Here is a 25,652-nt window from a genome sequence, read left to right on the forward strand (position 1 = left end):
GTCTGATGTGGGCTCCGAGCCCCCAGTGGGGTGGAGCCCGAGTCCCGGGAGGGAGGCTAGCAGCCAGGCCCACAGTAGGGGGACCAGCTGAGCCCAGGGTCAGTCAACAGCCAGGGGTCCCAACCACCCAGCGGCTCCAGCACAGAGCTCACAGCTTCTGACGGCGGCTCCCCCTCCCCCCCCCTCCTCCTCACCGGCAGGACCCCACGGTGTCTGCAAAGTGCAGGAGGCAGAGTTAGAGCCCCCAACACGCCCCGGGAAGAGGTGGGGTTCTGCGGCCAGGAGATTTAAGGCGGCATAGGTAAGTGAGTGTGCGAATCAACAGATGTGAAGATAGGGCAAGGGTCCCGGATTACGGGAGCGGGGCCGACGCGATCACAGAGGGCTTCTGTGTGCAAGCGGGAGGCCGGAGGCCCTGCAGCTCTGGGGGTGGAGGCCGGAGCCAGCAGCCACGGGGGAGGGCGCCTCCGGAAGATGGAAAAGGCAAGGGAGGCACTCTCCTCCGGGGCCTCTGGGAGGAGCACAGCCCGTGCACCTTGACTATAGCTCGGCGAGACCTGCGTCAGGCTTCCAGCCACCGTAATAAATTTGTGTTTTAAGCCACTGAGTTCATGGTAATTTGTTACAGCAACAAAAAACAAATATGAAAAAGGTGACAGGTCCTGTTTAAAAACGTTCAGATGTCCGGATGCCCTTGCCGCTGGGGATGGCCGTGTGGCCCACTTCTGGTCACTTAGGTACCAGCAGAGCCGCACAGGGTGGGGTTTCCAGAAGAGCCACTGTTTGGCTGATGACAAGGGGACAGATCAGAGAGGGGGGCCTTTCTCTCTTTCGTTCTTTCTATTTTTTAAAAAGAGTTATTTATTTGACACAAAGAGAGAGAGAGAGATCACAAGTAGGCAGAGAGGCAGGCAGAGAGAGAGGAGGAAGCAGGCTCCCCGCTGAGCAGAGAGCCTGATGCGGGGCTCAATCCCAGGACCCTGGGATCATGACCTGAGCTGAGGGGGGCCTTTCTGCCCCTCACCCAGACCACCTGTCACTTCCTCCAGCTTCCTGCCGGGAACGCAACGGGAGGTGAGAGGCGGGGCAGCTACAGACAGAGGACAGTGTAGTGCAACTACCACCCAGGCCCCGGACACACGCTTGCCTCCACCATCCGCCAGAAGGGAGAAAAAGCAGCCCTTCTTCCCGGGCAAAGCCTGGATTCTGCAACACTCTCCCAGGGACGCATGGCTCTTACAATGACATGGGTTGCTATCCGGGTACCCGGCTGCTTGGAACCATGAGGGAGCGCAGGACAAGGATGGGCCTCTCTGGGGAGCTGGCCTCTCAGTCACTGGGAACCGTTGCTAAATGCCCAGGGCCCGGGAATGCCCCACCCCTGTAGCCAAACATCCCCCCGGGGCACGGCCCCCACAACACAAGCACCTTCGGACGCGGATCCAGTCACCGGTCCAGAGGAAACTCCAGCACGCCGCACACGCACAGGTGTCTGCACAGATACGTATATACAGAGAGACGTTTATTGCATAAATTCCCCCTAGCGCCTTCCCCCTGTGTTTTTATAATCCAGAAGAAAAGGGATTCAAAACAGGTTTTCACTGTGCTGTTTTTAAAAATACAAAAACAAACATCAGGATTACAGGAACTCGTTAACGTGCTGAACTGAGAACACATACGAACCGCCCAGCGAATGAACCCGTGACTCGATTTACAGCTGCTGGGAACACCGCTTCCACGCGAGGTCCCGAGAGCCCCCGGGGGGAGGAGCAGCCAGGCTGTGTCCCCTGAGGCCAGGCAGCTGCGACTCGGGAGGACCCGTGCCCGCCACCCTGATGGCCTGCCGGCGCCCCGAGAGTGAGGCCACCCCACAGGGCGGACGTCCAGTTGTCTAACACCTACACACACCGGATAATAAACGTTACAATATTTTTAAACCACTCGAAGTCCATGAAATAAGGAAACCCCGTTGAAGCACAAAAGCCACGTGTGGTCCCGCGGGAGCCTCTGCTGGCCGGCGGTGCGATCGGGCGGGCACGACAGGTAGCTGCACCAGGACCTGCAGGAGCGCTGGGCCACTGTCACAGCGGACAGCCAGGCCCCAAGGGACGACGGCCAGAGCCAGGAGACCCACGTAAGAGGGAGACACAGATTTACACCTGAAGACATAAAGAGGACTACAGGCACGAAGCTGAAGGCAAGATGGCTCCTCAGAGGGGCGCCGCTGCCAGAGAGGGGAGCGTGGCCGTGGCCTTGACCATAGTTGTCAGCCACAACGGTCCACGCACAGGCCAACCCCGGCTCCTCGAGGCATGGTGCGTGCAAGAACACTTGTGCAAAGACACACACTCTCCAAGCCTCACCACACACACAACCAAATGCTCCTTTTTGGCCTCTGAAGGTCAGCACACAGTTCAGGAAGAGGTCGGGAAGCCACCAGACGCGACTGCGGCCCGGACACAACGCTTCCCCCAGCCCGCAGACACTTGCCTTCCCAAAGTAATGTCTCGACCCCACGAAAGTCAGAGCACAGACGCACGTGGCAGGTGCTGAGCAAGCCGGGCCGACTCAGAAGTCCTGCAGCTCGGGGATGTCCCGGTACAAATCTAGGGCCTCGGGGTTCGAGAAGGCCCCTCGGTGCTCCACGTCTTTTCCAGCGATGATCTGCTTCACGGCCACTTCCACTTTCTTGCCGTTGAGGGTGTACTGCACAGGGCAGAGGAAACAAGGAGGGAGCTGGGCCTCGAGCGGGGAAGAGCCCGGGGCCCTCGGGGCCGGGCAGTCCAGACCGCGGGCGGAACGATCCCCCCTGGAGCCCACCCCGCACTGTGCCCGCGGAGGGGGCCTTCCACCGCAGTGAGCACGCGGGCCACCGCGTCTGGGGACTGTGGGCTGATTCCCGAGGCCCCACTGGCCTCCTCGAGGGAGACGGGAGCCCCAGCGCCTCTCCCTGCAAGGGGGCTCACGGGGCTCACACACGGACAGCTCCAGCAAGGGCCTCGCTGTCAGACTGGCTCTTTTTCGTCAGCGCCACTGACTTCACTAGCCTTCTCTGCACCATAAAATCAGGCCATCACCAGCACGTCGGCAGTGGGCAGGCTTCCCACCACCTCGTCACAATCACATGGCCAGTGAGCTTTGTCCACAAGCCTCACCAAGCTCTCCCCAAATCTGTCCTCAGAACCATTCGTCAGGGTGGGATGGGGCAGTCAGGCTCCTTCCAAGTGTGCAAAGCTCCCCTAAAACCTGTGGCCCGCATGTGCCGCCTTCGCTCCCTGCGGGCCTCTGGTGGCAGTGCAGGTGTCCAGGGGCCAGAGGACTCAAGGACAGAGCCCTTTAGCAGAGCGGCAGTGCCTGTTCTCTCCTCCACGGGCATGATTTTTTTTTTCAACCTGAGATGTAATTAAAATTCATTCATTTGAGAAATTCAGGCGACGTGTGAACTAATTAAGGACCTAAGCGCTAGCTTCCCAGGGACTGCCTGTCACTGGGGTGTCAGCCCCTCTCGGCCAGGAACGCGAGAGTCTCACATGCTGTATGGGCTTGGAAGCTTTACACAAAAGCCCCAAGAATGGCTCAGGGGAGCTAATAATTTATATCTTCCACTGGTTGACAAAAGAAAGAAGGCCGTGATTCAGACGCAATCCCACTACCGCTTCCCCCCTCCGTGAAGAGGGTGGCGGGAGGCAGAGGACCCCCCCCACCCCTGGGGCTATGGCTCGGGCCTCCCTGGGGCGCACACACCATGCTGCCTCCCGTCGGTATGGGACAGGCGTCTCAACTGTGAGTGGGGAAAAGATGTGACCAGTTGGGGCGGTCGTGCCTGCCTGGGGCCTGCCAGCCTCACAATGCCCCAAGTGCCCCCCAGTCTTCTTGGCCGGGTCACCCTCACCCCAGCACGTGACACACAGGGCCTACCCAATCCATCAGTTCAGATCAGGAGGCTCTGGAAACACAAGGGCCTCAAAAAATCTTAGGGAACCCTCAAAGTGACTTCCCAGCCCAACCAGACAGAAGAGACAGCGCCTGCGTAGGGTGGGAGCTGATAGCGACCTGAGAGCCACGCTGAGGACAGAAAGACGGGCCACCATTTCCTGTATCTCTCAAATAAACCGTGTCACTAACCTCATGACCACAGACAGTTGGGGAATAACCCTTCCCGTAACAAAGGACAGATGTCCCGTTTCAACAAAAGAAAGCCAAGGGGAAAATCAAACTCTCATATGCCAGAATGTTCCAGAAGCAGACAGAACTGGTTCCCCAAAGGAAAGCCTTAGGCCCTCATCAGAAGGCAGTAAGTGTCACAGACTCGAGAAGTACCATCCCCCCTGTGGGAGCCACCGTCCACAGAGTCGCCGGGAGTCACCAACCAAGAGAGACAGAGAGCCTAGTCCCAAGCTTGGGACCCTTCCTGTGCATAATCAATATTTAAAAGAAGCGTGTGTACAGAAGTCTGGGCCCTGCTCAGGACAGCATCAGAGCTGTGCTCCCGCAGGGGCCCGGTCATGCTCTGCCCCATCTCCCCGTCAGAGAACCACGATCCGCCGGCTTCTGTACAGCCTGGCTCGTCTGTGCACACACACGTGCATGTGCACACGGCAGCCTCCCCTCTCGGCTGCCGTCCGCGTGTCAGCAGCAGTCCCAGCTGAGGCTGAGATCCAGTCTGGGCGCCCCTCCTCCCCCACTCAGAACCTAAACAGAGTGGAAGGGGAGGCAGCTTTCTGGGGATGCGCCTCTAAATAGCTTCGACTCTTCTTTCCACGGGCGAAACTTAAAATTAAAAGGCAAGAGCAACGGCACCCCAGCGGCTCTTTAAAAAGTTAAAATTAATTTTCTCATTAATAATTTCAAGAACACAGCAGCACCACACTGGGGGAAAGCTGGCTGGATGCGCAGGACCGGGCCTGCCTGGCCTCCGAACACAGGTATTTTAGCAGAAGTTACTTTAAATGCAATTCAGGAAGGGTTAAAAAAAAAAAAAAAGGAGAGAAAGAGAGAGATGTTGGGGGGGAAAGATGGGGTTGCCAGGCAACAGAGACAAACTATATATAAAGCAGAACAAGCTCCTAGATGAGTCCCCGCGTGCGCGGCTCTCGGGGAGATGCCGGCGCTCTGGTCCCACGGCCGGGGAGGCAGGACCTACCGGGATGCCCTTGGTCTCCAGGATGAGGCTGGGCACATGCCGTGCAGACAGGCCGACGCGGATGGCGTTACAGATGCTTTTCACCAGCTCGGGCCCGAACGAGTGGCCGGAAGCCATCTTCAGGAAGAGAAGCACCCTCTCCTCCCCATCCTTGTTGTACTGGGGGACGCAGAGGCTGTCTGCCACCTCCTCGAAGGCCTCCACTGGAGACACAGGGGAAGGGAACACGCGCTCACAGCGCCCGCCGCGGCCAGCCAGCAGGGAGGGGGAGGCCAGCCCCCCGGGCCTGATGGGCACGGCCGCCTCTCCCCCACCCTCCCGGGAAGAGACCCTCCAGGGGAGCACGCAGGAGAGCGCCCGTCTCCGGCGGGGAGTCAAGAGCTGTGGCTTGAACTGCAGTGGTCAACGTGTTTATAGGAAGCCAAACACAGGCCTCCCCGGCTCCACCATACGCCGATTTAAAGATAAATAGGAAGCAAGTGCCTGTGGTGGGGACCCCGCTTGCAAGGAGGGACAAAGGCTCAAGGCAGGGGGAGCAGGACTCCGGCCTGGCTCCGACAATCTTGGTGTGACATCAGTAGGACGCCACCTCCCAGGGAGGCTGACTTCGGGACCTGCGTGGAGCACTTTGAAGGCCCACGATTGACTCTACTGTGCGGCTGCGAGGCCCACCGTCTTTATATGGCGTCCTGAATGGCGCTGTGGGACCTCCAGCAATCCCAACCTCTCTGTGCTTCTCCTTCCCCCATACAGAGAGGACATAATTAAGCAAGCCAAGGTTGCTCACTGTGAAGATAAAATGTAACGGAACAGGAATGGGCCTCTGAGGCTTTGCAGCCATGAGCAGTGTGGACAAGGTATGTTCTGGAAAGAAGGACACGTTCACAAATGTCCATTCTCACCACTGAGGCAAACAGACTGGAGTTAGCGCCAAAAGGCAGGCTGTCTAGAAAGAGGGCTCTGGGGCACACCCTCCTTCCTTCCTGGATGACCCGAGAATAATTCAGGAGAAAGTGAAACACTTACCAATGTTATAGATTTCCGAGCTGCCAAATCGCACTCCGTTGGGGTTGAGTGTGCCGTCGCTGGGAAGAGACAAGGTCATGAACACACAGCCGTTCCTGAGTGAGGCACGTCACCCGGGGACGGTGGGGAGGCATCACCCCCTTTCCACACGGCAACACCGGGCCCCGTCATGAAGGCTCCCTCCCCTTGCTCCTTATCCCTACGGGTCCCCCTCTCTCTAAACTCCAAGCCAGACAACGAGGGAGTCCCCTTTGTGTGGAAACACTGTCACCTCCCTGTCCCTTCCCACCTGTACAGGTGTTCTGGAAGGGCTGTGGCTACGGAGGACGGACACACCTTTGCCACAGACCCGCTACCCCATGCTGGGGCCCAGGAATGTGGATCAGGCCCAGACCCGGCCCTCAGGGAGCCAACACGGAACGCCCCCTGTCCCTGCTTGGATGCTCTGGCAAAGGGGGCTCCTGGGAAGAGAAGCCGTCTGAAGACCCCTCACCTCCGGCCCAGCATGCTGATGCCCCCCGTCTTGGGGTTGATTCTGCAGAAGTCACCGTGCACCCAGACACCTGCAGGGAAGCAGAGGGGCTCAGTCACCCCAAGGAGAAGGGGTTCTGCCTGGACAGACGCCCACGGCAGGCATGACAGCAACAGGAGGTTCATCAAACAGGTACGGAACGGGGCTGGGGCCCGGGGTAAAAGTGGATTAGCCCATCCCCGCCCCCAGGAGCACAGCATCTAGCAGGGGCCACTGGGCGCCCAGTTCTGACACGCACCAGCATGCAAGAGAACGTCACTCCTTTGGGCACCCACAAGGGCCTCAGGAATTCACAGGGTGGGGACCAGCCCTGGCAGTGAGGGTGCGAGGGGGGCGGGGGACTGTCAGTGGGAGCTTTGGGAGCAGGCCTGACTGAAGCCACTTTAGGAAGTCAGGGTGGTCTGGGAGAGCTGAGGGGGCAGGTCTGGAGGGGCTGGGCCCACCCCTGGAACGGGACAGAAGCACCACGACCAGAGGCAGGCTCCTAACGGAAACCCAAGGTAAGGCACGAGCCATGTGCACAGAGCTACCTAGCTGGTAAACCGCGGGCGACAAGGAAGGCAGAGGAACAGGGTGGAGGGGCAGGGATCAGAGGTGACTGATCACCTGTGCCAACCCCATGTGGCCCGGCGGACAGTCGAGGCCTGGGCTGGTGGCATTCCCGGGGAGGCCCTCGTCCGGACACAGCAGAGCTAATAGCCTGAGCCTCAGCCACATCCTCCAGGAGCAGGAAAGAGAAGTCATGCCTCAGCGGAATTGTCAAGGGAGAAATTAAAGCGGCCAGAAGCTTCCTCCTGCCGCCAAAGGCAGTGACCCTTGACCAGCCGCACAATCGGAGGCCAAACGGGTGTGAACGACCAGGAGCACATCCCGCCAGCTCTGCGGCCACCCGGAAGTCACTTCCCCAGGGGCAGCCTGGCCTCCTGAAATGGGGCCCGGTCCCTGCGGCCCAGAAAGGGAAAATATCAAATAAAACCAGCTTCGGGGCCTTCACAGAGAGGACCTCCTCCCCCGCAATGCTGGAGACGCTTCCCGCCTGGAGGCGCGAACCCCATCCGCCTGCACCTGTCCGGGAGGCGCCACCGTGACGAGACATTGCGCTTATTCCCTGGCTCGTTCACAGTCATGACCAGACCGCACGAGCAGCGACGGAGGCTCCCGCCCAGGTGCAGACCCAGCTGAAGGCCAGGATGTCTGTCCGTCTGCAGGGAGTGTGGTCCCTGGGAGGCAGTTAGTGAATGGAAGGACTCCCGGGCTCCTTTTTTCTGATACAAAAGAGAACTGTAGGCCTCCGGGTCCCTCTCCCTCCTCCCCTAGCTGAAGAGAGAAACCCCTTCCTCCTGACAGGACTCGTGAAAGACTCGGGTACACAAACAGGAAAAGATCATTCCCAGGACTGCGAGTGATACGCCAGGTTTCTGCAGAAGCACATCGACAGCTGCTCCAAATGCCGTCCCAGGGGACAGGGCTGCGGACGCAGCCGCAGGGCCGCCCCCTCCACGGGTCCTTTCTCATCTGGGGACCGGGCGCCCGACCGACACAGAGTCTGGGCCGTGCAGAGCCGGCTTTCCCAGGAGTTTGATCATGAATGCGAGACCCCGGAAACGAAGACAAAACGCAAGACGCAAAGGCACCCTGAAGGAATTGTCATTTGTGAAAATAAAATGCAGCACTGCCGCCTCGTACAACGTGAAGTCGGGAGGAAGGATTCTCATGGGGCTGGTGGCTCTGCTGCCAGGTTGTCACGGCGCAGGAATGCAGGCTTCCCTGCCGGTTCCCGCGCCCGGGGCCAGCAGAGCACTGGCTCCTTCCACCCTGTTTCAGCGACCGCACGCAGCGCAAAGGGAGAGACCCAGCCTTGCTCTTGCTTTCCTCCTGCAGGAAATCTAGGTAAGCATGTGTCTTTGTACAGAGAGAACAACAGCACAGCTGTCCACGTCTGCAAAGACACCATCGTGAATAAACTGCACACCCACGCACACACTTCTCTTACGGGAGGACCGAGGGCTCCATGAGTTATGACTCGGAGTCTCCTTCCGCTTTGAGCTCTTCTGCTGATGCGGGCTGAGGGAACCTCTGGCTGTCTCCATGTCCAAGTTCAAAGTCCCAACAGTTGATGGGTGTGCTTGGCTCCCGAGTGGAAATGTGGCCCCTACACTCACCCATACCCATTTTATTTCCCTTTTTGTCTTGGCTGCCAGGAAACTCGGAGCTGAAATCACTGCTTTGTAGAATCAGAAGAGTCTAAGTCTTTCTTCAGTCCACTTTTAAAGTCTCTTCAAATTTTTACTAGGTTTTTAAAAATGATAAGATATAAAGAAAAGCAAAACAGCTCATAATTCGCCCACACAGATAACCCTTTGTCGTGGATTTATTCACACACTTGCACACACATATTTCCTTTTAAAAGTTTACACAAAGAGATACTGTTCCCTCTGCGTTGAACTTCTTCTTTTCGCTTACTAATGTCTCGGATATCACCGCCTGCTTACGTTTTCACCTGGCCTAACTATGTCTGTGAGTTTGCTTGCTGCTCCAGGAACGACAACCTTGGCCTCCAGCTGTTTCCCTCAACACTAATTCCAATACAGTGTCAGAATCTCCCAGGACAACATGTACAGTCAGGTTCCACCTGTGTTCCTCCGGTCCACGACCAAGGGCTTCAGAGTTCATTATCTTACCTGCCTTCTTCTTCCCGCACTGGTTCACACATCTCCCACCTACTCCCAGAAAGTATCTGAGAAACTACTTATAAACCCGATTACATAATGAGATTCTTTCAAGAGAATCAGAAACCCTGCCCTGGGGGTAAGAGGAGTGCTGCAAACAAGCAATGATTTCTGCTCCGAGCTTCCTGGCAGCCAAGGCAAAAATGGAAATGGAAATGAAACAGGTCACAATACTCGTTTTCTCCAAGAGGGAAGTTCAGAAAAAGAAGGAAGGAATGGAGGGAGGGAGGGGGAGGAAAGGCTCTGAAATCAATCCTGAGACACATTTATCCCCTCGACTGTATATACGGTAAGTTATAGGAAACACAGCTTCCAAAGACCAGTGAGCCGTACTGCAGGAGACAGAGATGGATTTTTAAGACAGATTCTCCCACTGAGGTTCTTTCTACTCCTTTTGGCCTCTCTTCCTACGACAGGAGGTCCTGCCCTGTCCTTCAGGGTCACCTGAGGAACATGTCTCTCTACATTAGCTCCCTCTATGCTGCCTCACTCCGTCTGGACAGCCGCACGCCGGCGGGATCCAAGGCGGGGCTCACGCGTGGCAGGTACCCAGGAGGCTATGCCACATCTGGGGCGCTCCTCCGACGCCCGCGTGGGGTTGCAATGCCAGATACAGTGGTTTTCACATGGAATGTGTAAACACGCAAGGCCAGGGGGAGAGACGGGAGGGGTCCACGGCGAGTTCTGCTCCTGCCGGCCACCTGCCCTTCTCTGATCCTCCATGAACCGTTACCGCAAAACCAAATGATCTTTCTGGAGACGGAAGCAAGCACGCACTTGGAGAACACCGCTCTGGGACAGAGGGCTTACTAAACTGTGAATCAGACAGCTGTGATAACTCGAGGTTGCTTATGAACGAAGGACAGACGGAGACGGGAGTCAGAGCTTGAAATAAAACACTTCCCTGCTCCGGGGCAAGGCGCCACTCGGAAGATGAAACGCGAGGGTGTCGGTCTGTGTGAGAGTGACAAGCGAGCTGCGGAGCATCCCACCCCCAACGTGCTCCTCCTCCAAGACCTCCATGAGGACTGGGTGAGGGTGCGTGCCCAGCGGAGAGGAGGAGGCCCAAGCCAGATTCCTCCTGAACACGCCGCTTCCATCTGAACCGGCGGTCCTGGGTAAGCGTGCGGCCCACAGCCCTCCCACAGGCAAACCGGGGCTCGTACTGGGGCTCGTGCCGGCCCCCGGCAGCCGCACCTGCAGCCCAGGGGCTCTGCACACAGAGGCCAGCTAAGCAGAAAGCAACCCCACCAGGGCTCAGCCTGTTCAGCATCTGACTCTTGGTTTCTGCTCAGGTCCTCTGCACTCAGCAAGGGTCTGCTTGAGAGTCTCTCCCCTCCTCCCTCTGCCCCTCCCTACCCCCTGCTCACGTGCTCCCTTTCTCTCTCAAATCAACAAACCGCAAGGAAATATAAGCTAACCAGACGCCAGTTTCACATGATGGCTCCAAGCAGAAGGGACAAGATCCTGATCCCCATGCATCCCCGCCCCCTGGTGGAAGGAGCCATGAGCAGTGGGGGTGGGGGTGGGGTGCGGGCAGAACCAGACCCGAAGGCCCAGCCCAGAGGGAGTGTGGGCGGCTCCCTCCACATCCCCCACCCCCGGACCTACCTGGGAATCTGGAGAAATAGGCCTTCCTGTACTTGGTCCCGTTCTCGTCGTTCCAGAAGTGCGTGGGCTGGCAGGGGATCGGCTTGGTGCACACCAGCTCGCCGCTCTCCCCCCACACTGCCTGTCCTGCTCCGGGAAGGAGAGACTAACCTGAGCACACGCAACAGCACGTACCCTGGTGCACACGCTCCCCATCCCCTACACCATGTACTTGGGACCGACCCCAGCGACCTTCCCTCTGGACCCACGCCCCCCCCAAACCTCTCTTCTAAAGGGTACTGATTTTCCCCACACGTGTATTAATACGTTCACGCCATCGAGACACGGCTCCGAACAGCCAAGTCATCCCGCGTGTCTCCAAACTGCGCCCACGGCCTCATGCTGTGTGCGCCCCGTACCCCGCTCGGCTCTCCCAGTGTGGGCTTGGGTGCCTCGCTCATCCACTATACGCCGCGCCAGCCCACTCGTTTTCACTGCTTGTAACTGTCCACGTGCGATCGCGCCATGATCGCGGCCATTTATTCCTCTGGAGGACGAGCTCTGTATGTTCCCGACTCTGTTCCCTACTGCGAACACACAGCGACAAACCCACTCGCATGCCTCTCCTCGCTCGTATGCGCCAGTGCTTCTCCCAGGAGTAGAATTCCTGCACCACGCGGTCCCTACCTCTCTTCATTACTCCCAATCTGCAGGCTAACTGAGTCGCTCCGAGTCCCACCTGCTCCCACAGGGCGCCCGGTCTCCGGCCCCGGGCACAGCAGAGGCTGTGGAGGCCGAGGAGAGGGCAGCACAGCAACCCTCCCAGGGAGCGGGTCCCTTTACCCAGCACCTTCCACACTGTGGCAGCGCAGGACTGGCACTGAGAAGTCACCATTCCACGTGCGCCCACGGGGGCTCCTGGGGTTCCCCATTTCCTCCCCCGTCACCTAGCTCCTCCCATCCCACCGAACCCCCCAGAGAGACGACGGACAGACAGCTGGGAGCTGCAGAGATGGGCCGTCAGTTTCTCTCTGCCAGGAGCACCTCCCCCAACCAGGCCACAGAATGCAGCAGTGACCAGGACCCAAAGAAATGGTTCAGACGATGGGGAAGAAAATAGACATATTTTCCAGGAAAAGTCCTCTTCTGAAAGTAAGAATCGATTTTCAGAAAGGTCTCTGGCCGTATTTCCCATGAACTGGAGACGGAGAAATCCTTCCTGTGCTCTCCAGGCTTCCAGCCCCTAACCTGACGGGGCCACCACGGCTGATGTCTCTCCCTCTTCCGCACCCAGACTCCCCATGCACTCTGTCAGGCTAAAATAATGGTGGCTGCAGGGCGAATTTACACAGTGCACACACCACACGCCAGGCTAGGCCCTCTTTGATGCTAGAGACACAAACAGGCTTTGCTCATTTATCAACGGCCACCAACAGGCTATAGAGCAAAAGCTCATCCTGACACCGTCAGAGGCCAACACCCCGGCTCCCTCACTGGGTCCGTGTCAAGGTCAGGGGGTCACAGGAGCAGGGCAGCGGGGCTGCCTGAGCAGCATCTCCGGGCTTTGGATGCTGGGGGAGCAACAGCCCTCCTGCCGCTCCTGAACACACTGCTGTGCTCCAGCCCGACACTGACTTCTCAGGCAGGAAGGCCGAAGGGGACGGGGGACAAGGAGCCCAGTGGGCTAGAAGGACCAGCTAGAAGGACCCCAGTCTGCACGTGAGCTGGGCCACCCCTCTCGGGGAGGTCACACATCCGAGAGCTCCCGAGCTACCGGCCACGCCCAGAAACAGAAAGAAAGGCAGTGAGCGAAGCCATCACCTTCCTCGTTCCAGGCTTCCACGGCCATGCCCAGGTTCCGGGCCTGAATCTCCCCTCTGTAGACAGGAACAGAAAAATTCTGGCCCATGAAGCAGGAGATGATGTCGGTGCCCCCTGCAAACAAAGGGAAAGGAGAGGCAGAATTCAGAAGACTGAGATGAACAGCTTTGTTTTTGACTGGTGAACACCCAGGGAGGAAGACCCCAGAGGTATCTCTAGTCTTTCTCCCGTAGATACAGATGCACGGATGGTTAGCGCTTCTTTGCAGGGAGAAATGAGCGAGGTGATTTAGAAATTTCAGCAAAACGCCTGTGTCCGGATGATTTATGTTTTGACCAAGTCTTCCTGCTGGACGACAGACAAAATGAATGACCTCTCATGGTCACAGTGAAATTCGAGACTTGGACTCACGGGACATGAAGGCTTCACCCATGAGCCCAACCTCACCAGCACCACGTGGGCAGATGCGTCACATACGGAGGCCCTCTGCGGAGGCCGGAGGAGCCGCACCCCAGGGGTCCGTGCAGGCTGGGTCTCACAGAAGACAGAACGCATCGGGCAGGAAGCACGCTGGGGTGCCAGGAAGGCCTGGGATGCTCTTGGGTGACCTTGGGACGCCTGCGGCGCCAGCCCGGGCTGAGGGGCTGAAACACGCCGAGGTCCAAGAGCACTAGATCAGCCAGCAGGCCACCTCCCAAAGCTTCTGCACCGCAGCGCTCTGGGCAGGTAATGTCCTCCGGGAGGCCGAGGAGTGGATGTGAGCCTCCCTGCCACCTGGCTGGAGACCCTCCCCACACACGATCATCTAACACATGTCGGGCACCGCATACACCCGCCTCCTGCCTTTCCCCCGGAGCATCTCGAAGAGTGTTTTGTGTCAGGAAAGGAGAGCTGTTATGTTCCAAGACTTCATGGCATTCACAGAGTGACACACAGGCGGCAAACATTTAAACATGTCACCTGTCACGAGGAGAGTGACCCCGCTAGATAAGTGGCCCGAGCCACCCACTCGGTGGGTAGCAGTTGCTAGGACAGGCCCCTGGAGTCACACTGTACAATCCGTCCCTTTTAAGGCAGGCAAACTGAGGCCCAGAGGGAGAAGGGATGTCACGAGGCCACTTGCAGATGCTGGCCGGACCCTTGCCTGCCCTGCTCGCCTCAACAGCTCAAGTCCCCCAGCCTCAGGCCATGGGTCCCGCAGGAAAGCAGAGGCCTGTCGGGGCAGCTTCGGGCTTCAAGCAAATCACACGGTAGCTTTTAAAGACATGTTCTCAGGGGCGCCTGGGTGGCTCAGTTGTTGAGCCTCTGCCTTTGGCTCAGGTCATGATCCCAGGGTCCTGGGATCGAGCCCCGCATCGGGCTCCCTGCTCAGCGAGGAGCCTGCTTCTCCCTCTCCCACTCCCCCTGCTTGTGTTCCCTCTCTCGCTATAACTCTATCTATGACTCTCTGTATCAAATGAATAAATAAAATTTTTTAAAACAAATAAATAAAGATATGCTTTCAGAAATATAAATTAAATTCCTCTCAAGATTTTGATGAGCTAAGATAAAATTAACCACAAGTCACGCTGTTAAGGGGGAAATACGGACCAGCGTGAATCCTAAGTTAAATGAGTCTCAGCCCATCCAGACACACTCTCCCACCTCCATACGGACACCCGAGGGGAAACGAACACAGGCTTCTGTGGGGGAAGGAGGAAACCACTCGGGGTGGACACCACTCTGCTTCTTTTTTGGATTCTGAAGATTCTGCAACATGCACAAGTTGTCGTCATACAACTTCACGTTAGGAAAAAGTGAAGAGAAAAAAAAAGTCACTTGAAATCCCAACACCCATGCGCACGCGCGCGCGCACACACACACACACACACGGGTGTACACACCCCACCACATATTCCTTCTGTCGATCTACAAAAATGACCACACATATCTCTGCAATCTGCTTCTCTCACTCAATGTATCACAACCCTCTTTCGGTATCCATGAAGACGTTTCCATCTACATAAGAATATTCACCATAGCCCTCCTAACAGCTGCAAAAATCCAGGACGCACCACACATTATTCAGTGAATTCCCTTCTACCCAGCCCATAGGTAACTTCTGGCTTTTAACGAGCATAAACAACGTTGCAACAATTGTTCTCGTACCTGGCCAATCCTTATTACTTACAGATTCTGTATTTGCAAATGCTCCTGCTCACTGACACCGATGACCTCAGAAGCAACACTCAGGGTGCTCTCAAGGTCATCGGAGAACACGAGCCAAGTGGTGGAAATCTCGAGACGCCCCACATGCACGTCCGCAGCCACAGGGCCACAAGGCAGTGCCCTGCTCTGGCTTCGGCTCTCGCGACAGAGAAGACCAGGAGAGAGCACGGGCGGGGGAAGGGGGTGCAAGGGGCTCTGGCTCAGGACCCAGCTGCACTGCACCCGTTGGGGGGCTGCTCCGACAAGTCTGTTAACATTCCTAAACCTCGTTTTCTCTTCCATAAGATAAAGACAACAGAATCTACCAGAAAAGGGTTGTTTCCAGAATATAAGATCATAATTGATGCAAGATACGTGTGTGTGTGTGTGTGTCCCTTCCCCAATGGTTCCGTAGTCACTAACTCAGCAACTTCCTAGAACTTAACTATCATGAACAAGAAGAACCAAACGTGCACAGATGTGCGCCCTGCTGTTTACCCGGGACAAATTCAAGGCAGCGGACCTGTCGGGTCCAAGGCCGTGCACGCTCATGGGGGGCCAGCCTGGTCGTGCCCCACCTCCCCTGCTACCTCCCGGACCCCCCACGGCGCATGCCCTACCAGAGATGGAGCCCAGGAGGACGCTGCCCTTAATGCACTTGTAGACGTAGTCATAGCTCTCGGCCTTCAGAGGGGAGCCAGTGGACAGGATCGTGTGAAGCGTCTGGAGACTGTGGGTTTCCACTAGGGGGAAGAACCACAGAGAGATTAAAACGAGACCCGACACCCCTGTTCTGGCTCGCGTGCCGGAAACAGGTAAGAGGGCAGCTCTGGGCTCCTTGGCTGGCAGGGCTGGGAGGAGGCCAGGCGTCCTGAGGGGCACACTGACCTGGCTTCAGCTGTTTCTCTTCAAGGACGGCCAGCCACTTGGCACCCGTTCCGAGGACGGTGATGCTAAGGGCACAGGAGGGAAAGAGAACAGAAACTCTCAAGGCTCTTGCACATTCCATACTCCAGAGCTTTTTAAAATTAGTGACTTGCTTCTGGCAAGTTTGCAAAATCCAAGACACATATTTTTCTGGGCTGAAGTAATACCTAGTGTTCAGTAAACACCTGTGTTGACTGCAGGTTCAGCAGGGACAGGCCGGCGCACTGACTCCCAACACGCTTGGAGCCCGGCCCCCTGAGCACATGGCTCCGTGTGACAGACAGCGACTCGTCCACCAGCCCACACTCCTCCCAACTGCAGGGTGTTTGCCCTTTGGGGACCAAAGGAGGCCAGAAAACCAAGACCCCTCAAGTCCCAGTCCCACATGAGCCCCTTCCGCCGAGGTGCAGAGGGCGGTGGGACCTTCTGTGGGAGCAGGGCCCGTGCTGGGCGTTCGGGACCCACCCCCGGTTCTTAAGTGACTTAAATGACTTCTTAAATGATGCAGCTCCTCTCGTTCCGAATGTTCAGAGTCTACGGTCCTTTGCTCCAGGTCCGCACTCAGAGAACAATGCGACGTGGAGAAGTCGCTGCGTTTCCAGGGGCAAGCGCTCCTGATGGCTCCAGCAGCCAGGCGGCCCTGGACCAACAGACCAGCTCCATAACTAAATGGTGCCCTCCCTCTCAGGCCCAAAGGAGGCTGCAAACATCAAAGCCCCTTGGCATCCCTCTGGGCAGCCAAAACCTTATGCCCCCACCCCTGGGTGGGAGACAGCCACATGCTGTCCGGCACCAGGGCAGCTGGGCTGGGAGGAGCCCCCGAGCCTGCGGTCCTTCGTTCCTCCCGGCCCCGCTCTTCACCACCAGCACCTGGCCGCCAGGAAGCCCCGAACCTAGACCTCAGGCACCTCCCGGGTTGCTGTGCCCTAGAGGTGGCTGCTTCAGGAGGGGAGGCTGTGGGGGGCCGTGTATACAACCCTCCCACGTCCCCCGTGGTTACTGCATTAACTCGGGCAGGATGATTCCCAAACTCAAGACCACCTCTGAGCACTACGGTGTCACCCTTCAGGAATGGCTACATTTTCACAGAAGACCAGGCATGCCTGCAGCCTCTGATGGCGGAGCAATGGCCAGCCGCGGCGCCAGGATCTCCGACCCCAGCCACACCAAAGCAACATGCCCCTTGTGCTCATCCCCTTGACCCCCACCACCACCGCAACCAACGGCTCTCTGTGGTTCTTCCCATATCCCTGTGAACCCTGACCTTGGCAATGCACGGAGACTCCAACCAGGTACTAGACCTGCGTCACAGGCCAGCACGTCTCAAGAACTGGAAAGTCGGGGGACCTGGGTGGCTCAGTGGGTTAAAGCCTCTGCCTTCAGCTCAGGTCATGATCCCAGGGTCCTGGGATCGAGCCCCGCATCAGGCTCTCTGCTCAGTGGGGAGTCTGCTTCCTCCTCTCTCTCTGCCTACTTGTGATCTCTCTCTCTCTCTCTATCTCTGTCAAAAAAAAAAAAAAAAAAAGAACGGGAAGGTCTCCCCACCCGACTCCAGGGCTTGCAGGAGCCGCGTAAAACCACACTGAGCCCGCAAAGCACGGGAGCTTGGTGTGGGTGCTCAGCGCTGTGTATTTTTAGGGATAACGGCTGGGGATCTGCACAAAGCACCAGGCAGCTTCCCAGCTGGACAGGAACCGCCCGTCATGCCCCACAGGCGGCTCATAGACAGCCCCTCCGAGGCCGCCCACCCGGTGCCTGGGTAACTCCATCTGCCTAAGACCCACCAGCCTCCCACCGCCCTCGTCCCCCGCCCCCCACAATGCATTCTCCACTCAGGAGCAAGACTTTGCCTTCACATACACGAACCCGGGCTGTGTTGCTCCAAACGTTTCAGGGGTGTCGCGTTTCGTGCAGAAAAGCCCCCACCGTCCAAGTCGGCCCGAGGGTCCCCGAGGGACCAGCCTCCACCCCCAGCCCCCAGCCAGCCCCACATCCACTCTTCACTTTCACAGCACAGGGGTCTCCTTCCCTCGCACACCTATCCCAGCCCCAACTTAGGGCCCGGGCACTCACCATCCCTCTGCCTAGAGTGTGTTTTGCGTCCCCTCCCCAGGCCTGAGGTTTAGGCCCCCGAGCCCTTAGCCTCGGGAGGAATCCCGGACCTCAGGGCACCAACAGCACTTCTTTCTCTCTCCTCCTTCCCCCATTCACGTGCAGCCCCACAAGGGCAGGGACAAGCCACCTCCATCACTGCACTGCTGTGCACGCCTCAGAGCCCGGCAGGGCACGTGGCGTGGAGCAGACAGGGTGTGGACGTGACCGTGGCGGACAGCTGTCCAGCAAGTCCACTCTGCCATGTGAGCCGGCCAGTGTGCCCCCGGGGCCTCTCCCACCCAGAGACAGGTGACACGGGGGAACTCAGATGGCTGGCCTGGGTACAAGCAAAGCCTGGACAAAAGACCCCAGAGCTCTGGCCCCAACTCTAACCCAAATGTTCCCCAAGCCAGACTCCCGGAGCCCAGAAGAACACCCCAAACGACAAAGAAAATTCGTCTTTTAAAAGAACCTCATTGGGGCACCTGGGTAGCTCAGTCAGTTGGGTGTCTGCCTTCAGGTCAGGCCATGATCCCAGGGTCTTGGGACGGAGCCCCCCATTGGGCTCCCAGCTCAGTGAGGAGTCTGCTTCCTCCTCCCCACTCGTGTCCTCTCTCGTGGTTTCTCTCTCTCCCAAATAAATAAATAAAATCTTTTAAAAAGAAATAAAAGAACTTTGCGTCTACAAAATAAATATTCTGTTATCAGACATGTTAGTAAGTCTCTGGGCCAACACATTAAAGTCATCCAAGATTTCAATCGTACATTAGCCCGGGTTATTTAAAAAACCCAGGAGCCCTGAAATGGCCCACAAGGACCCTGCTGTCCAGCTTGGGAGAGCCACTCCTCCTGCCACCGACACGTAGGATTTTATGTGACCTTATGTAACTTGGTTTTAATTTTCAGTGGGGGGGCACGCACAAGTGAAGGTCAGATGAAGGTCTCCCCCCACACCTGACCTGCTCCCCTCCATGGCCATTGGCAGTCAGAGCAGGGGTTCAAGGCCCACAGTCCTCCCAAGCACCCCACCCCCGGCTCCCACCCGAATGCAGACCTGCACCAACCTCCAGGAACGGAGCAGGGACGCTCCCGGCCAGGTCCAGAGGGGCCCTCCGATGGCCAAGGCCACGTTTCTGGCAGCATCTGGGGCACGAGCCAGCAGGGCTGCTGGAAGGCAGATGCCTAGGACATGCCTACTACATCGGCCCAGATCACACACCTGTGACTGCTCAGACACACACATACACGCTCACTCACACACACTCGTGCACCCATCGCCACATGCACCCACAACCACACCTTGTTCACACGTATTCACAAACACACTTTGATGTACTCGCACACACCTCTGCACACACTCACCCACACAGGCAGACACATATACTCTTGCCCACACATGCACATACTCTGCACACCTGTGTCACATGCAAACACATACACAAATGTATGCGTGCACGCACACACACACACTCACACACACACACCCCAGAAGGCGTCCCCACCTGGAGCCCAGCTCCCGGGTATTAAGGGTAAAGCTCTTAAAGTCATCTAAGTTCCCAGGGATTCGATTAACCTTTTGCTGGAAACAGTCTCATTAGGAAATAACCTTCCTTGCCAATATTATGAGCCAAATGTCAGAATTTAAATATTACCCAGGCCGCGCAAAGTTATATTTGAAATATTAATGACCATGAATTTAAAAACATTAGTGGCTCCTTCTGTCTCCCCACCGTGAACAGACTCAAACTGAGAGTGAGGCGCGTGTTTCAGAGCACCGGGGCGTCCAGGCTCCCAGAGCTCTGCGGCTTCTGTGCTGGTGCTCCCGGAGCCACGATCATTAGGCCAATGGTGACCACGGGCCACCAGGGGGCAGATGCTTCCACTGGTTCTGATGAATTCGTCCACAGAGAGAGCATTCCCAGAATGGTCCCGACACTGTCCCCAGTGATGACGAGGAGAGGAACCGGCAGAGAGAGGGAGGCCCAGCCTCTTTCCCCACGCCTGCCCCTGCTCCCCAGGATCCCAGCTTGTCACCGACCGAGAAACTAGCCATCAGCAGGATGGCCGGGAGGCACAGAGGCCCTCCTGCAGCAACTATAGAAGCATTTTGGAGCAACCTTGTGCCGGGTCCAAGGAGATTCCAGGGGACAGCTGACAAAGGCAGGACTGTCCTCTTGCCATGGGTCTCGGAAGGCCAGCAGTGGGAAGCCCAGACCCTGGTTATGCCCCAGTGCTGGGCTCTGCCCCTGCCCTGCACAGGCATATCCACACCATCCCCGAACAGCCTGTTTTACCCGCACCCCACCCTGGAGCTGGGGGAGCCCAGCATGAGGCAGAACCCTCGCTGGCCCTGGCTCCCTTTCTCCTGGGCTCTTCCAGCAGCTCTTAGGTTCCAGAGTTACAGACACAAGATCACATTCCCTCTCCTGATTCCCCGAAGTTTCAAACTCACTCCTGGCCCTGGGGGTGGCCCCGATCTCCTTGGTCGGTCCCCCTCAGGGCTACCTGCCCCTTCCTACCCTCCTTGGCAACCTCACCCTCCCGTACCCTCCCACACCCTCCCGCGCCCTCCCGCGCCCTCCGTGCCCACCGAGAGGCCAAGCACTCCCAAGATGGCACCAGTGCTACGGCAGTCAATGGCAGTGTGGCTCCGTGGCGAGCATGGTATCCTGGCACCTACCCTATCCTGTCAACCAGGTCCCAGAGCACGTTGGGTGTGGGCACCAGTGGGGAGCCGTCGTACAAGACCACAGCCGCCCCTGTGGCAAGAGCCGACACCATCCAGTTCCACATCATCCAGCCGACCTGGGACAGACAGAAGGAACACGGTGTCAACCGAGCGCCGGACCAGGTGCCTCACCTCTGCCCCTCAGCGTCTCACGTCCCGACACCGAGCCAGCAGTCCGCAAGGACCCCCCACCCCGATGCACGACGCTTGCCCCAGCAGCTCCACGCCTAGATTGCCTCGTACGGACCCACACACACACGCACGCTAAGACAGGTCAAAGGGTGTTTCCCACAGCCTCGCTGGGGACAACGGGAACCAGAGAGCCAGGAGATGTGGTCCCGCCGCCACAGAAGGGGTCCCACACATGCACACGTGCTGTGGAACACCACAGGCCAAACCTGTGAGGTCACATCAGACATTTGGAACAGCACGTGGCAAGCTTTCAAGAGTCAGCCAACCGCGGCCATCCACAGGAATGCGGCCCGCAGTGACGGGGACCAGTCTCTGAGACGAGCTTCTGTGTCCAACAAGCCAGCATGGAGGCTGCAGCGTACCCACACCCACAGCCGGAGCCCTGGGCAGGCCTCCACATGGGCCACGGGCCACGGGGAACACGTAGACCACATGTGTGAGCAAGACCCATACAGGTGCCCCTGCCCCGGGAGGACACTGACAGCTTACCACACACACACGTGTGCCATGTGAAATGTTTCCCATACAAAGGTAAAGCCTCCTTTGTTGTTGTTATTTAAGAAAAATTTCAGGGCAGAAAGAACTGGCCACTGCGTTCCCATCCATGCAGGGGAACTTGTGGGCGTTTCCAGAGCTGAACCAACACAGCGAGGGAGCCAGGAGCCAGAGGAAAGCTCCAGCAGGAGTCTCCGCCGGGGAGGCCAGGAGGCCTGCCCTCCTCTCCTGTGCCCGTGCGCAGATCCCACAGTGGGGACCGGGGCCCATGGAAGGTACCCCAAGCGGCCCTCCAGTACAGCCTGGCTGAGAACCCCCAGACGAGAGACAACCAGCATAGAGCCTCAGCGAGCAGGCCACCGACGGCCTGGGGGACAGGCTCAAGAACCCAGCAGGCCCCTGAGAAGCAGCCTGTCCTTCCCCTCAATGACCCCAGCACTGGGGGCACCCCAAATCTCAAGTTTGTTGAGCTTCCTTTTAACAAGGTTTTAATATCCCCAGTTGAGTTTTTCACTAAGGAATTCTTTTTTTTTTTTTTTTAAGATTTTATTTGTTTATTTTGACAGAGAGAGATCACAAGTGGGAAGAGAAGCAGGCAGAGAGAGAGGGAAAAGTAGGCTCCCCGCTGAGCAGAGAGCCCGATGCGGGGCTCGATCCCAGGACCCTGAGACCATGACCTGAGCCGAAGACAGAGGCTTTAACACTGAGCCACCCAGGCGCCCCACTAAGGAATTATTCTAAACAACAGAAACCAGTGGGGGCAGCCTGAGTAGCACGGTGGCCCAGCCAACTCACTATCCGAGGAAGCTGTTAAAGTCAGTCAGTAAGAGACACAGCGTAGGCCTGGCTCGGGCCACGGGGACCCCAGCAGCCACTGCCAGCCACGGCTGTGGCCACCAGCATGCCCCACGGAAAAAGCTACCTGCCAATCTCTCCTGGGCAGGATGCTTTGGGAAAAGTGAGATGCCTCTGGGACAACCACTCCAGGTCTGAGCTCTTATGACGTACTTGCCCTCCATGTAAAACCCTGGCGTTTTAAACCGCGAGTCCCAGGGAGGCAGCTGAGTCTGACATCGGCGCACCTGCCAGGTCTCCCCACAACTCAAAAGATGCTCCATCAGTGCTGATGGGCTTTCCTTGTGAAAAGGGCCGCAGAGCCTGGCAGTGCCCAGCACCACTGGCCTGCCTGTAGGGAGGCAGGAGGATCCGGGTTATATCCCTGCAGCTGAGGGAGACCCCAATCGCTGGGCCCGAGCGCTTGATTTGCAGCTAGACACGCCGAGCGATGAGGCAGCCCGCACACAGCCACACACCCGGGGTGCCCTAGGACTCCCTCTCCCGGGAGTGGGTAGAGTCCCAGGCTCCGTCCCCAAGGGCACAGCCAGGACCCTGGCCATCAACCTCACGGGCCAGGAGCGCACCTCCAACACTCCACTTCTTTAAAAGCTCAGCACGGAGGGCACCTGGGTGGTTCAGTGGGTTAAGCCTCTGCCTTCGGCTCAGGTCATGATCTCAGGGTTCTGGGAACGAGCCCCACATCAGACTCTGCTCAGCGGGGAGTCTGCTTCCTCCCCTCTCTCTCTCTGGCTGCCTCTCTGCCTACTTGTGATCTCTCTCTCTGTCAAATAAATAAATAAAATCTTTAAAAAACAAACAAAAACAAAAAAAGCACGAAATTGTCATCCAAGGAACAGAGCTAACTCACTCTGAAACCTCTTAATGTTTGCAGTTGGAAAAAGCCAACTTCAAGTTTTCGTCTCTTAGGATAACTTGTCTGAAGTGTTCATCACACAGAGCTCACAAGGACCGGAGTGTCCCCAGCTGCTCGAACCTGAGCTTTGGTTCAATGATGCGTATCGCACACGAAACCAGGAGAATGTGCTAGAGGCAGGCCCCCACCCACCCCACATCCCAGGGACGTCTGACCCAGACAACACTGGCTTACGCTGTACTGTCTCCTTGCCCTTGGCTCCTGGGCCCCACTCCTTGCTCAGTGAAAGCCGCAGTCTTTCCAGGATTCTAGTGAAACCCCTCAGGGAGCAGGCAGGTGGTTGGGCAGACCAGCCGGGTACCTGGGCTCAGCCACCAGGTAGCCCCGCAAGGCTTCGGGGCAGAACAGAACTCCTTCTGTGAGGAGGGTGGCCGGGAGATGTTGTCAGTTGAGCTTCCAACGCTTGATTTCAGCTCAGGTCGCGATCTCAGGGTTGTAGGATCGAGCCCCACACCAGGCTCTCTGCTCAGTGGGGAGTCTGTTTGTCCCTCTCCCTCTGCCCCTCCCCATCCCCATGCTCTTCCTCGCGTGCTCTCCCTCTAAAAGAAACACAATTAAGTCTGGGAGGGGGGTGGTCTCCCAGGCACGGACTTGGTGTGAGGGCAGCCGAAGCTGCATGCCCATGCCCATGGCAGGGACAGGGGCCCCCCAGGCCGGTCCTGTAATGGGGAGCAGCCCTGGTCCCCAGGATAGGCTCAGGCCCAACCTGGCCTCCACACGGGGACCCCTGGCTGTCACAGTAATTGGGAGCGCCATCTGTATACATTTCCTATTTCCACTCCAACAAACTGCCACAAATTTAGTGGCCTAAAACACCACAAATTCATTGCGTGAGCGTTCTGGAGGTAGAAGTCCATAATCAAGGTGTCGGCAGGACTGCGCTCCTTCTGGAAGCTCCTAGTCTTTCCCAACTTCAAAAAGTCACTCTGGCTCGTGACCCCGCCGCACTCTGACCCTCACCCTATCTCCGTCTCCGACGCTGACCCCCCCCCCCGCCTTCCTCATCCAAGGACCCGTGCGCTCCCATCAGGCCCACCCGGCTAATGCGAGAGAATGACCCCTCACCAAACCCCTGACCGAGTCGCACAGGCCCTGAAGGGACCAAAGCTCAGTCTCCTGGCTCCCGGCACCCCCCGGAGCCCGCTTACCGTGGTGTAATACAACAGGATGTCGCCGCTGCCCATGTTGCCGTGAAGGACATGCTCCTTCAGGTGCTGGATAAGGGTGCCCTGGGGAGAGGCAGGAGAGCAGCCTGAGCAAACACAGCCCAGACGCAAAGCCCCGGGGGAGAAGTCAGCCTCCCTTTCCTTCCCTGGAGGAAGCCCACTACTGAGCACGCTGGAGTGCATGAGCAGGACTCCTGGGGTGCCCTGCGCCCTGACCCGAGTGTCCACGAGCACCCGGGAAGCGGCCTCCGACCGGCTCCAGCCAGCCTCGAGCTCCAGCTACCACGGACATCTGGAACAGTGTGGGACCCTAACCCCAGGCAGAGGGGAGCAAGAAGGCAAAGTCAAGGCCAGGGCAGGGCGGGAGCACAGCACGCGGACCCTGCAGCGCAGGGACGGGACAGCCCGGGGGAGACGCGGCCGCCACGCCTCCACGGGCTCTGCAAGCCTTGCAGCACGATATCCTGTTTTCAGCCCAAACGTCCAGTTAGACCCCAACCCCCAGCACCATCCACTGTTTCTCTACAGCAGGTGCGCACACACCCAGTGCTCCAGAGCGGACAGCGTGACGAGGCCCCTGCCTGCTCCCAATTCTCCAGCCGCCGTGCACCCACCTCCTGTGTGTTTCCATGTAAACTCCTGGCCTCTCAGTGTGGATTTATTTATGCTGGCTTCTTTACCTGCACACGTGGCCTGCACTTCGCTTTCTCTGCACACCACACCTCGGAGCTCTCTATCCGGCCCTGAGAGCGCCCTCGTGTTTTATTTTCAGCTCTGTAATACTTCACCGCCCACACCCCTCCTGCCGAACTTGTCCTGTCTGCAGCTCCCAGCAGGGAGGGTGCACCCCACCTCCAAGCACTGTGTGGAGGGCACAGCAAGGGGCCCCACGCCAGCCACTTAGCATCCCCTGGCCTTGGTGCTCCCATCTGTGCATGGATCTCGTGCAGGATCCCGAGGCTACACGAGGCACTGCCCCTCACAGGCCCCTGCACAGGGCCGGCCGCCACACTTCCACAGATGGGAGCACCTGGCTGGTGGCAACAGGTCCCCTTGTTTAGGGCCTATCAGGGCTGAAGCAAGGACCCACGTATCACAAACAGCCTTTATAACCGATTCTCTTTGTACCCAAGAGAAATGAAAACAAACCAGCAAGGCTTGAAAGGCAGAGGATTCCTTTGAAAGCTCAGTGGAAACAACCCTACCCAACGAAGTCTCCCACTCAAGAGCCAGAGCTCCTACTCCAGAGCA

General features: G+C 57.8%; 1 protein-coding gene across 1 annotated transcript in view; it reads right to left on the reverse strand.

Moving 5' to 3' along the window:
- Nucleotides 1-1,501: 1,501 nt before the first annotated feature.
- The window catches only part of AACS (acetoacetyl-CoA synthetase), a 52,760-nt gene continuing 28,609 nt past the window's right edge, over nucleotides 1,502-25,652 (reverse strand). The window contains exons 9-18 of the mRNA XM_004753075.2: nucleotides 24,384-24,464; nucleotides 20,730-20,854; nucleotides 15,917-15,981; nucleotides 15,649-15,771; nucleotides 12,842-12,955; nucleotides 11,042-11,167; nucleotides 6,663-6,732; nucleotides 6,170-6,228; nucleotides 5,144-5,346; nucleotides 1,502-2,706 (exon numbers count right to left, since the gene is read on the reverse strand). Of these exons, the coding sequence (XP_004753132.1) occupies nucleotides 2,569-2,706; nucleotides 5,144-5,346; nucleotides 6,170-6,228; nucleotides 6,663-6,732; nucleotides 11,042-11,167; nucleotides 12,842-12,955; nucleotides 15,649-15,771; nucleotides 15,917-15,981; nucleotides 20,730-20,854; nucleotides 24,384-24,464 (1,104 nt within the window). The 3' untranslated portion in view covers nucleotides 1,502-2,568. The remainder of the gene's footprint in view (nucleotides 2,707-5,143; nucleotides 5,347-6,169; nucleotides 6,229-6,662; nucleotides 6,733-11,041; nucleotides 11,168-12,841; nucleotides 12,956-15,648; nucleotides 15,772-15,916; nucleotides 15,982-20,729; nucleotides 20,855-24,383; nucleotides 24,465-25,652) is intronic.

Source organism: Mustela putorius, unplaced genomic scaffold, assembly GCF_011764305.1.
Source record: "Mustela putorius furo isolate JIRA1106 unplaced genomic scaffold, ASM1176430v1.1 tig00537248_pilon_pilon_pilon, whole genome shotgun sequence".
Lineage (NCBI taxonomy): Eukaryota > Metazoa > Chordata > Mammalia > Carnivora > Mustelidae > Mustela > Mustela putorius.